Below are 12,586 nucleotides of genomic sequence, written 5' to 3' on the forward strand. Positions count from 1 at the left end.
TGCGGTTAATGATTTCCCATGAATACACAGGTCCCTCCCACTTTGCTCCTGTAGGGTGAGTGAGAGCAACAAACAGCAATCCCTGTGTTTTGTCCAAACTGAGGGTTGTGATTGAACACTATTGTGTTTTGTTGCTGCCACTTGTGCAGCATGGGAGAAGCAGGAGCAATCTATATGCTCATGGGAAACCATGAACTATGGTTTGCTGTAGTGTGCAACTGCTGTGCGCTATGCCTCAAATTTGAGTTCCTCTTGCTTACGGAACACACTTCTTTATAATTGGCTATGTGGCATGAAGTGGAACCTGGACAGGGAATCTAGTCAGATGGGTTTAGTAAACACTTTAGCACAATTTGTATAGCTTTGTTCTCCAAGGGCGCAGAAAAAGCAAAATTACTACTTTGCTAGGTTATGGGATTTAAGGGACCATCTTCTTAAATTTAGTGGTAATAATCCTGTACACCTGTACTGTACTGTAAACCTTCAAAAAACGAGCTTGATGCTTTTTTTCTTGACTTTAAATCATCTGGGAGTTTATTTACACAGGATTCTTGAAACTTCTCTAAGACATAATTGTGTTTATTTCTTTATAATATAGTTTATTCAGAAACAACTTAAAACAGGAATACAGTATTTCATGTAAACCCAAGCTGCTGTAGATTAAGAAGAAGATTTTGACTTCCTGACTCATAATCCTTGCCTATATTAATGTAGTACAAAGAGCATCAATATACTTTTTTTCCTGTTTTCAAGTGATGGCCAGTCTTCAGCTATTCCTGTAGCTAGTATGGAGTTTGCAGCAATTTGTCTAAGAAATGCCTTGCTGCTGCTTCCTGAAGACCAGCAGGAGCCAAAGCAGGAAAATGGATCTAAAATTGGCAACCAGTTGGGAGGGAATAATGAGAACAGCGAGAACAATGAAGCTTGCAGGTGAGTGCTGCGTCAGATGTTTCTATTGCTTGCTCACTAAATGTCTTGCCCACAACTCTAAAAAGAAATTTTGTGGCTGCTAACAGAGTTAGAATAATTGAATACAGAGAAAATTGGAGGTAGTGAAAAGTGGTTTGAAAACAAATGTGTTGCATGTAAATAAAATCTAGCAAACCTAAGGTGTTGCTGAAAGTGTTGTAACTATACTATTACTCTTCCTTTTTTTGTATGTTTCTATTAGTGTGTATTCCAGATACTGGCCTTTTTCCCAGAGATTAGCCTTTTTTCCATGGAGGCCCTCAACAGCAGCCCTTTCCTGGTCCTCTTTTTTCCTAAGGCCTAAGCAAATGTTACTGGTTGTTAACTTTCCAAGCCTCTCATCATTTCACATTTCTCAAGCTGTTAACATTGCTACTCACTCTCTGTCTTTGTTTCAGTAGCAAAAGCCACGAAGGAGACAAATTCGTTCCTGCTCCACCATCTTCTCCACTGAAGAAGCAAGAACTAGAAAATTTAAGGTAGGTCCTAAGATTTCTGGATGTGCTGCCAGACAGCGCAGTTACAGTATTCTGTGGACTTTGTTTCTGAAAGAAAGCAATCTAAGTTTGCTTTCCCTAATATAAGAGAAATCTCGAGTACAAATTATTTTAATGACATTTTATATGAACGTATGCTAACGATACCTTAATGGAGTTTCTATACTGAATTTAGACCGTTTATACAGATTCCTGGCTCCATATATATCCACCATAAAAGTTTTTTCATGTAGCTATTAATAAGCAGTAAATTGATTGAGCAGCCTCAGCCTAACTTCATGCTGGGGGGAAAAGGGGAAGCCTGGGGTGGCCCCCACTGTGGACTCTGGCCTCTCAACAGATAATCCCACTCTCAAGAAAAAAGCTCAGAAGAAGAAAACTTCCCCACCCTTGCAGTAAGTTGTGTCACCTCCTAGAAGCTGGAAAGCGCTAATTAAATTTAAACTAATTATAATTGGGAGAAATGTACTTTTTTTCTAGCATGTTCCCACAATGCAAAACAACAAGAACAACAAACCTGTAGTTACGTGAAACATACTCAATAAGCACACAAGACGTACTTTTTGTTACAGTTCCATAGAGTCCTTTCACAGGACCACTACTATGCTGAAAGATCCACTGTCCTGTAATATTACATATGAGCCTGTTCTACTGAAGAAGCCTAGGATGGTGAAACAAGGCTAATATTCTGGAAATCCTTGTCTTAGACTCTGTGAAAGGATTCCGTGGAACTGTAACAACCCTTCATGTGGATAATTGGACTCTATGAACAGACAGGTGGAATAGACACTTATACATGTATGGACCTTATGCATGAACTGACTAGAGAATGAACTGATCTACTGGGTCTTCTGCTTTTTTCATTGAACTTTCTGAAACTTCTGCCCCTCTCATTCTGTAATTGGTGTTTGGCAGTGTTGATAAAGATGTTAAACCTGGGTCTCCTCCCAGCACTAGCATCCTCTCCACTTTCTCCCCAAAATATTTTCATTGTGGTGGGCATGCATCCAGGTGGAATCTAGTAATCCTGAGTACTAGTTAGAATGCTCACACCCAGATAGTCATCGGGACAAAACTTCTGCATTGCGGGATAATTGGTGACCAGAGATTCAAAGGAAAGCAAGCTGCCTATGAAAAATTACTGTGGTAGGTTTCCACTGGTGTTCACATGCAGTTAAATATTTCACTGGAAATAGTGATTATCTGAGAGGCGCAAGAGAGAGGAAGTTAAAATTTCATTATGCCAACGTAGTACTCCTTTTGTCCTAGCTTATTATATAGGCACAAGTTTCATCATACTGGGCATCCATATATAGGGGAATCATGTATATGCTGCATTTCCTTGCAAAGAGGTACATCCTCCTACATAAATCCACGCACTTTCCTAAATGTGGGAATAGCTGCATTGGTGTGTTTCCAGTTTGTTTTTTGCTTTGATCCATTCATTTTGGATACATGTATGGGAATTAACTTCTGCATGTAAATACCGGGCATGGCCATTCTCACACTATAGCGGATGTGTGCCCTTGAATGTGAATTCAGACTGACATATCTAGAAATGTAATGTGGATATGAATTCCTATTGCAGCATTTAAAGGAAACTGTATTTGGACTAAGTTTTTTCTCAGTTACTTAAACCAGGGGCGAAACTAGGCTTTAATTTACCCAGGTCAAAGACCCAGTTTGGCACCCCTCTGGAGGTTTCACCCAGAGCAGAAAAACAGGCTCGCCCCACCCCACCCCACCCCCAGTTACGGCTCTGCTTAAACATTAGTAATTGGTAGTTACTATGAATGCCATTAAACAAAGTTTTACTAAAGAGTAGGCCTATTGAAATCAGTGAGCCTAGCATAGATGTGTTCATTAATTTTAGTGGGCCCCTCTGAGTGAAACTTAATTGAATGCCACCCTACAATCCCGCAAGTGGAAGGTTTTGGTGTAAAGGAAGTATACAGTGCCAAGGCTGTGAAAACAATCTCACATTTGACATTTCTTGTGCTGTAAAGGAAGGAAAATAATCTTTCACAATCCACTGTTGTTCTCAATTGATGAAACTTGACAGCCTGTCAAGAAAATCCTGTCATTATAACAAAAATGATTGTACTTCTACTAGAAAGGGGGGGCGGGGAGTGGGGAGTGTGACAGGAGGGAAGAGAAACATTGATTTTAGCTTCTGTAAGGCTAGCTCCAGATAGTTAGGCGCCCTCCGTTTTTTCTTTATATCTCTCTATTTTTAATCTTCTGCACAAGATGACTGAGAATAGAAGTGTGTTGTTGTTTCATGGGAAATAATAATTTTATCACTCATGCAGGCTATGCATGCCCTTGGCTACTGAGGGATGGAGCTTTGGCAGAAAGGAGTTTTATCTGAACGTGACCTGTGAACCAAATTTTACCTTCAGTTGATGTTGTCAGCATGTTAAAAATTCTATACAGAGTGGTTGTCATGGCCATACATCAAAAACCTGTAATGGCAGAGAGTAGCAGTCCCAGTGTTAATGGATTCTCTTGTTCCATATCTTGAACCCAGCTTAGTGGCTCACCTGTCTGTCCCATACTTCTCCTAGTCTCTGTCCTCAGCAAGTGTCCTTGGAGGGGTGGCTGGTAGTAAACTCCTGCAAATTGTTTCACCTGGTCTCATCCTGTGTAAGCAGTATTGCTTGCAAATTATACATTATTATTAGTCATCACTTACACTTGGGAGTTCTGTTTTGAGCTTCTCTAGTATTTCGAAAGCACATTTGTTTCGGGGAGGGAATATGGGTCATGAAAAGTGTTTCAGATTAGGACTGTAATCCAAAAGTACCCCTTTAAAGGTAAAGGGATCCCTGACCGTTAGCTCCAGTCGCGAATGACTCTGGGGTTGCCGAGGGAGCCAAACAGTTTTTCCGGGTCATGTGGCCAGCATGACTAAGCCACTTCTGGTGAACCAGAGCAGCACACAAAAACTCCGTTTACCTTCCCGCCGGAGCGGTACCTATTTATCTACTTGCACTTTGATGTGTTTTCGAACTGCTAGGTTGGCAGGAGCAGGGACCGAGCAACGGGAGCCCACTCTGTCACGGGGATTCGAACCGCCGACCTTCTGATCAGCAAGCCCTAGGCTCTGTGGTTTAGACCACAGCGCCACCCGCGTCCCAAGTACCCGTTTAGGCTCCTGCAAAGTTTTGATGCATAGTAAAGGGTGCCAATTCTTTGCTTTATATCTTTTAACAGCTGCCAGTCATGCTGAAGTATAGCAACTGTAAAGATTCCCTTGCTGGAAAAGTTTCTTAATCCTAGTACACCGGGCTTTCTTAGTCCCTCCCTTCCTCCTGCAATCGCTGCCCCTGTGGCAACCATTCCTTGTGCTTTATTGGAGACTACTTCCAAATTTCTAGAGCTCATAGTCTCCCCAGCTGCATGTGGAATCATAGAAAACACTGTAGAACTGCAAAGGCATTAGAACTGTGAATTTGAGTTAGGTCACATTGAAGTATTAAAGCATTTTGCCCCTTTGGTTTTGATCCTGGTAATTGCCAGAAAAGAATACTTCTAAGGAAAATTGCAGCTTGGTTTCAAAGCTTTATGATAAAACTATTTCCCCCTCCCCCTGCCAAGTCACTTCAAATTCACAACTAAACTTAATTCACTTTCAGTCTTGCGCAGAAAATTGTCAGCTTGGGGGTGCCATTCATTTGTTTTAGGTACCTTCTGCATTTAAAGTTGTACCACAGTGAAACAAAGTGTTACTTCTTAGTGATCGATTACTGTATTTTTTGCTCTAGAAGACTCACTTTTTCCCTCCTAAAAAGTAAGGGGAAATGTGTGTGCGTCTGATGGAGCGAATGCAGGCTGCGCAGCTATCCCAGAAGCCAGAACAGCAAGAGGGATTGCTGCTTTCACTGCGCAGCGATCCCTCTTGCTGTTCTGGCTTCTATGATTCAGAAATTTTTTTTTCTTGTTTTCCTCTTCCAAAAACTAGGTGCGTCTTGTGGTCTGGTGCGTCTTATAGAGCGAAAAATACGGTACATTGATAACTTTCATGTGGTGCAGGCTTAATTCATTGTGTAGATGAGAGTGAGTAAACTTTGTGGACTAATAGATCTTGTAAGAAAACTGAACAGGCTGGTTGATATAAAAAGGCAGCTTTTTCTTTTTTAAAAAAAAGCTTTTTCAGACAAAAGGGAGGAAAAGAAGCTCAAGAATACAGAGTCATTAAAGGCAGTCTGTGGAGATGTGTCAAAATTCTAGAGTGGGGTTGGGGACAGTTTATCTTTCTGTGGGTTTAGCTGCAGATTGTCTGAGTAGTTGGCAGCCTTGACAGTGTTTGGAGCAATATTGTAAGCTGGAGGCAAGCTACTTGAGTTCAAGTTGCCTATAAGCATATTCTCTTGGTTGCATTAGCATGCAACATTAAGCCTAGTTACACCTGGGCATGAATGAGCAATGTGCTAGTAGTGTATAGAGAGAAATGGGGGTTGCTTACCCCCCTCCCAAAAAAAACCCTGTTCCTGCTGCTATGGTACCAGGAGCTAAGCCACAGTTTGGTTGGGCTTAGCATTACATCCCAACTCAGGCTCGTGGTTTGTGTCCATCTCCAAACCAGCAGTAAGCAAAAACCAACTCGTGATAAGCATGAGCCCATGTTCCGACATAACATGAACACATGACTTGGTTACTGGTAGTGCTGCAGCAGCAGGAGAGGGGGAAGCGGAAAAGTGACTATTCACAGTAGTGCAAATGGATTTCAGAATGTTTGTAGACATCAAAGCCTTGCTTATATACTGGGAAATGGGGGCATGATCTCTTTTGCATCAATTAGCTACGAGCCTTTACAGCCAGCTTGGTTAAGAAGCAGCGCTTCCCCATACAAGTAAGATAGTGGCAGTGTTATTTGACTGCCCTTGATACCCAGCGCCACCCTAACAGTTGCAGCTGCAAATGGATTTTTTAAAAAGCAAAATAAAATTTTGGGCTTGAAAGGATGCCTGCTTTCCTTGGCAAGCTTTCCCCCCTGTGTGTTGGGATTTGATGTGACATCTGGGCATGGAACAGAGGAAATGGGGAGGAAGCAGCAGAGCGATTTCTTACCCTGCTTGTGTGTAATTAAAGGGCATGCCTCCTGGGACACAGGCATAAAGGAACCCCAGGCCCTGCCATGAATTAACATGGCTTACTGCTGGACCAAAAGTGGGCTTGACAGTTGCCAGAAGGCTGCAGCCGTAATAGCCCACCTACTGGCTAGAGAGTTTAATGGACTCCTCTTGCAGCTCCAAAACACCAGATCTGTCCAAGAGGATCCACTCACTCCTCCTCTTTTCTGCCATGCAACAGGGTTGGCTCTGTTCTTGTAGCAAGCCAAGCCAAGCCGCCTCCTGCCCTGAAGCCAGGAGAGCCTGCCTTGAACTCTGCTTTGTGAAGTGGAAAATATCCCAAAGTGCTGTGTTAAGAAGGGAGGGAGGGGTGGAATTACAAGCTGTAAAAGCCTGACCTAATACTGACATCCTGATGCGGGCCTTTTGTTTGAAGCTGTGGAATGCTTGGCTCGAATTTCAGGGAAAGAATTTCAGGACCTACTTGTGCTTCATTGAGAGGCTGGAGGGACAGCAAGGCCAAAAAAGCATTTCTGCTGAGGTGCCACGAGTCCCAATTGCGCAGAACCCATTTTTCTTTTTAGAGATGCTGGAAAAGCTTGTTTGCAGTATTTTCATTTACTGAACATAGTAAAGTATGTAACAACTTTATTTTATGTGATGAAGCAGATTGCTACCTTTCCTCTTTAAAGTTCTCTTAAGTTTATTTATTAAATTTGTATACCACCCTTCATGGGTGGTTCACAGCATAAAAATACAAGATTAAAAACAACAAAATACATAACAACAACAAACCACCACCCCCATTTATAATAGGATAAAGGGTGTCATTCAGCCAAAGGTCTGCTTGTGTGGATTTTCTGCATGTATCAACTTTCTATGTGTGTTTTTATTTTTGTTTTCTAGGTGTTCAATACTTGCTTGCAGTGCTTATGTGGCTCTGGCCCTGGGGGACAACCTTATGGCTTTGAATCATGCAGACAAACTTCTCCAGCAGCCCAAACTGTCAGGATCCCTTAAGTAAGCTTGCCCTAGTCTTTCTTTTACAGCACTTTTACATTTAGTTTCTGTATATAGCGTGTAGGCATGTATGACCTCAAGTTACGCCATAACTGCTCACATAATAGTTGGGATTCTTTTCATCTGTGAAGTGCCAAAAAATTTTATTCTCCCCTGATCAGTGGAAAAAATTAGACCACCACATGCCAATTTATATTTACACCTGGCTTTGAGGATGTTTTGCAATTCTGTATATTACTATAATACTAAATTGACGAAAGAGGATCTCAGTCCCTTCAGTTTTGTCTTCTTGCCCCTTCAGATTCAAAGGAGTACGGAATGGCTTTGGAAGTTGCGAGAGCTGGAATTAGGCACCTCCAGCTCCAATATCCTCTTATACTTAATTTTTAATGTGGGGTTTCTTAGCTGCAGTAGGGCAGTCACTCAGAGGGAGACATCCATGCAGTAGCTTGATGTGACTTGTTGCCAGATTGACCTTTGCAACTGTGCGCGCTCTTGCTTTCTGCAGGTTCCTTGGCCATTTGTATGCTGCAGAGGCTCTCATCTCTCTAGACAGAATCTCTGATGCCATTACTCACTTGAACCCGGAGAATGTCACTGATGTGTCCCTGGGGATTTCTTCAAACGAGCAGGATCAAGGTTAATGAGTCCATACTTGATTAGAACCGGTCATGCTTTCAACTGCCTTCCTGCTGTAACTTGTAACAGCTCTACATTTTAATGCACTGTTATAAAGGCCATAGCTGCTTGCAAAGTTCCTAGAATCTATATATTTCAGTTTAAGTGCCCCTAGAATGCTGCTTCCTTTTTCTCTAATCTTAATATTATTAACTTCAATTTGGGCTGTGAACTCTTGGAATCCCCAGCTATGCCTTAACATTGTATGCACTGTCCGCAGTGCAAAATACATGTGGAATGCAAAAACAGATTTCCAAGTATGCCTGTATCTGTATTAAGTCATATTTGCACTGAATGTTGATGAAATATTCAATAACATATAACCAGATTGATTGGAATGGGGGTCATGAATGATCTTTAAATTGTTGTTTGTCTGAAGCATATGTTGTGTTAAAATGTTGATTTCACTAAACGATGCGTTCCTGCTTGTATTCTCCGCAGGATCTGAGAAAGGAGAAAATGAAGCAATGGAATCCTGTAAGTACTCACCTCCCTGTTTACTCTGTGTAATTACATATGTGAAATTATGCCTTAAGTGCAAGACCGGATAAAAAACTTTGTCTCTGTGCTTCCTTTACTGAGGAGCAGGGTGGGCTATAAATCCAGTAAATGCTCATGTGTCCTTTCTGCAGTGTGTTGCACATCGCTGCTTAAGTCCCTTACCTAATAAAGCAGCTGTTGTACCTAAGAAGTACATTTCGTAGAAGAGTGAGAGGGGAACCCTTCCTAGGGCTCCCTTTTTATTTCTGGCATCACCTGATTTGTTACATATTTTAGCCTAGAGATCTTTTATTCCAATTAAGGAGCTACTTTTAAATTAAAACCATGGGGACCGTCACTCAGGGCATATGACTCGTGGGAGGGCTTGTATAATGAACGGGAAGTTCATAAATTCAGCTCTGCCACAAAGGAGAAACCGTGCATCCATTAGCTCACCATATAACCACCTTCCTCCTTCCGGCCTTGATTATATATTGCATGTTTTCAGAGCAGAGTAGCTCCAGCTGGTGCAAGCAAGTGATCCAAGCTCCATACCAAAGGAAATGGCTTTGACACTCTGCTGCTGAAAATACTGATGGACACTGGTGTGCAAACACCTAAACACAGTTTTCCTTTCTGCATTGTAAATATGCATCTTGAAGCTGTTGGTAATAGAAGCTCCCCAGACAAGTGGTTGTAAAAATTTGGAGATGAGATACATATTCCCATTTCTAGCTTAAGTTTAAAGCTGTACTTGATACACTAAGCATTGTTTTTCCTTAGTTACATGGTTAGCCAATGTGGGCTTCCCCCAAAAGTGTAAGCACACAGGCTCCAGTGAAGGAGATTGTAGCTGTTTTACGTCTCCCTAATAGTTCTGCTGTGCTGCAACTTGTCATCCTCTCGGCAGGCCAATCACATGCTATATAGCAAAGGTGTATTTCCCCCTGTGGTTTATGGTTCATGGTTTATCTATGACAGCTAATCCATGAGCCTCATTTTGGATGACACACTAAGCTAAATCAAGCCACGGCTTCCCTCAGTGTTGCAGCAGAACAACTAGGGTAGACCAGGTTGTGATCTTGGCCAGGAGCTCATGCATTTGTGCTAAGCCATGTGCAGACTGGGCCATTGGCCACTGGTAATTGCTAATGATCTTAAATTTAATTATTCATCTTGACAAGTAATGTGTTTTTGCATCTTTTGTAAGCTGGCAAGCAAACCCCACAATGTTACCCCAGTTCTGTCACATCTGCACGGACCATGATGCTGTTCAACCTTGGAAGCGCCTACTGCTTGAGAAGCGAGTATGACAAAGCACGGAAGTGTCTGCACCAGGTGAGTCTTGTGGCATTTTCACTAGGGGAAACCACCCAAATACAACAAACTGTAATACCATGGTCCCACAAGTTGTTCTGATAGTTTTCCTTGTCGAAGCACAAGGTTTTCTCACCCACGATAACCAAACGTTAACCTGTGATGGACTGGGTGGAAAAACAACACTTTTAATCATAAAAAGGAATCGGCACCAGGGATTTTTAAGTTGGAAAAATCCTTTGTCTCCCAAATGACAAAGGAATGCTTCGTTCAGAAGACGGGCAGCCACTGCCTCTAGCGAAGTTTTTTTGCATTCGCAATACCGTATTTTTCGCACCATAGGACACACTTTTTCCCTCCTAAAAAGCAAGGGAAAATGTGTGTGCGTCCTATGGAGCGAATGCAGGCTTTCGCTGAATCCTGGAAAGTGAGAGGGGTCGGTGCGCACCGACCCCTCTCGCTCTCCAGGCTTCAGGAAGCTATCCGCTAGCCGTGGGAGACCCAGCTCTCCCACGGCTAGCGGAGCGCTGCATTAATCCCGAAGCTTGGGGCGTGCGGAGCTCAGCGCGCCCCAAGCTTCTGGGTGCCGGCAAGGTCTCCGCTAGCCGTCTAGACCTTGCCAGCACCCAGAAGCTTGGGGCGCGCTGAGCTCCGCAGCCGCAAGCTTCGGGATTAGCGCTCCGCTAGCCGTGTCTAGGCTGCGGATAGCAGCCTGCTTCCCGGAGCGTCGGGCGCCCTGAAAGCAGAGCGCCCGGCGCTTCGGGAACACATCCGCAGCCTAGGCAACCCTGCGGGAGGTCCCGCAGGGATGTCTAGGCTGCGGATAGCAGCCTGCTTCCTGGAGCGTCGGGCGCCCTGAAAGCAGAGCGCCCGGCGCTTCGGGAACACATCCGCAGGGTGGGGAGCCCTGCAGGAGTTCCCCGCAAGGCTCCCCACCCTGCGGATAGCAGCCTGCCGCCCGGCGGGCGGGGCGCCCTGAATCAGAGCGCCCCTCGCGCCGGGCAGACATCCGCAGGGTGGGGAGCCCTGCAGGAGTTCCCCGCAAGGCTCCCCAAGCTGCGGATAGCAGCCTGCCGCCCGGCGGGCAGGGCGCCCTGAAGCAGAGCGCCCCGCGCGCCAGGCAGACATCAGCCAGCCCCACAAGCTCGGGGGACAGCAGGGAGGCGCAGCGCCACTATCCCGCTGTTCCTCGACCTGGTTCGGTTTCCCTGACCTGCTTTTGGGGGGGAAATAAAGGGAAAATTTTTTTCCTTTCTTTCCCCCCCAAAAAACTAGGTGCGCCCTATGGTCCGGTGCGTCCAATCGTGCGAAAAATACGGTAATTTAAGGCACAGTCTTTCTTTCATACATTAATTCAACTTTTTTATGTTTTTATTTTGGTATAAGGCTGCCTCACTGATTCATCCGAAAGAGATCCCACCCGAGGCCATCTTGCTGGCTGTATACCTTGAACTTCAGAATGGTAAGTTGCAAGCCCAACTCTTCATGAATGTACATTGCTATTTCTTGATGTTTTACAGACTTTCTTCTACGTGAAGCCATAAGGTTTAGGAGTCTTGTGTGACTTTCAGAACCCCTACCACAGCCCAAGCACCTTGGATTATATTTGCCTGGCAGAAAGGCTCGTCTGTGGAAGGCTGCTATTTATAGAGTTTAACACAAAATCTATATTTTAAGTCTGAAATTGTTTTCTAGGAAACACACAGCTGGCACTGCAGATCATCAAAAGAAACCAGCTTCTTCCTACAGTGAAAATGCTCTCTGAGATGCGGAAGAAGCCTGTGTTTCAGCCAACACACCTGGTCCAGCCTATTCAAATGCCTGCATTCACCTCTGCTCAGAGGAAGTGAAGAAGCGGTGGTGAAAATTGGCCCTTTGAGGGACCACTTGGAAATTTTGTTTATATATATATAAACAAACAAACATTTGTGGTACCTGCATATGATGTTCTGAAGTGTGTTGGTTTGAATTTTTAATTAAAACAAAAAAACCCCACCATACTGTAGATTCATTTTATCTCTTTCTCCAGCATTTGTTCTGCTTCTCTCTTGCCTGGCTTGGCGCTTGTGATGCTGTATAATTAAAAGATACAGAGCAAACATACAGATCATAAAAGATCTGGCTGCACTGTATGTATAGAGTAGCCCTTTGGACCGTTTTCCCCCATCTACTTAGGAGGTATGAAATACACCTTTTCATGCTTTTGCTGCATGCCTAAGTAGGTTTACCTTGTATGTATGGTATGAGCCCACACAGATCAAGGTGTTAGCTCTGCTCTGTATTCAGGAGGATTAAGTTATGGTATGACCAAACTGTAACTGCAGCTAGCTGAATACCCCACCACATTGGGGTGTCTGCTGGTAAAACACTTTCCATCATAGAAGTGCAGGGCTTTTCCTATAGAGGACGCATTAAAGCACATTAACTGGAAGAAAAACATCAGTTCAAGAGTAGGCTGTTAATAAGAGGTAGCAAGTAATAGCTAACCTGCTTTCCAGCGTTGAGTCCATATGAATTCCAGGAGTTAGAGGGCTGATGTGAAGCTAACAC

At 43.7% G+C, this 12,586-nt stretch overlaps 1 protein-coding gene across 4 annotated transcripts in view; it reads left to right on the plus strand.

Moving 5' to 3' along the window:
- CNOT10 (CCR4-NOT transcription complex subunit 10) overlaps positions 1-12,029 on the plus strand; it is a 30,030-nt gene extending 18,001 nt beyond the window's left edge. For 2 of the 4 annotated variants that reach the window (XM_053410409.1, XM_053410407.1), the window contains exons 12-19: positions 754-930; positions 1,368-1,448; positions 7,448-7,561; positions 8,070-8,200; positions 8,681-8,716; positions 9,930-10,057; positions 11,423-11,498; positions 11,732-12,029. In XM_053410409.1, coding sequence (XP_053266384.1) covers positions 754-930; positions 1,368-1,448; positions 7,448-7,561; positions 8,070-8,200; positions 8,681-8,716; positions 9,930-10,057; positions 11,423-11,498; positions 11,732-11,886 — 898 coding nt within the window. In that variant the 3' untranslated portion in view covers positions 11,887-12,029. The remainder of the gene's footprint in view (positions 1-753; positions 931-1,367; positions 1,449-7,447; positions 7,562-8,069; positions 8,201-8,680; positions 8,717-9,929; positions 10,058-11,422; positions 11,499-11,731) is intronic. The other 2 variants (XM_053410410.1, XM_053410408.1) reach the window with 1 other exon arrangement.
- The last annotated feature ends 557 nt before the right edge of the window (positions 12,030-12,586 follow it).

This window comes from Podarcis raffonei, chromosome 12 (genome assembly GCF_027172205.1).
Source record: "Podarcis raffonei isolate rPodRaf1 chromosome 12, rPodRaf1.pri, whole genome shotgun sequence".
Lineage (NCBI taxonomy): Eukaryota > Metazoa > Chordata > Lepidosauria > Squamata > Lacertidae > Podarcis > Podarcis raffonei.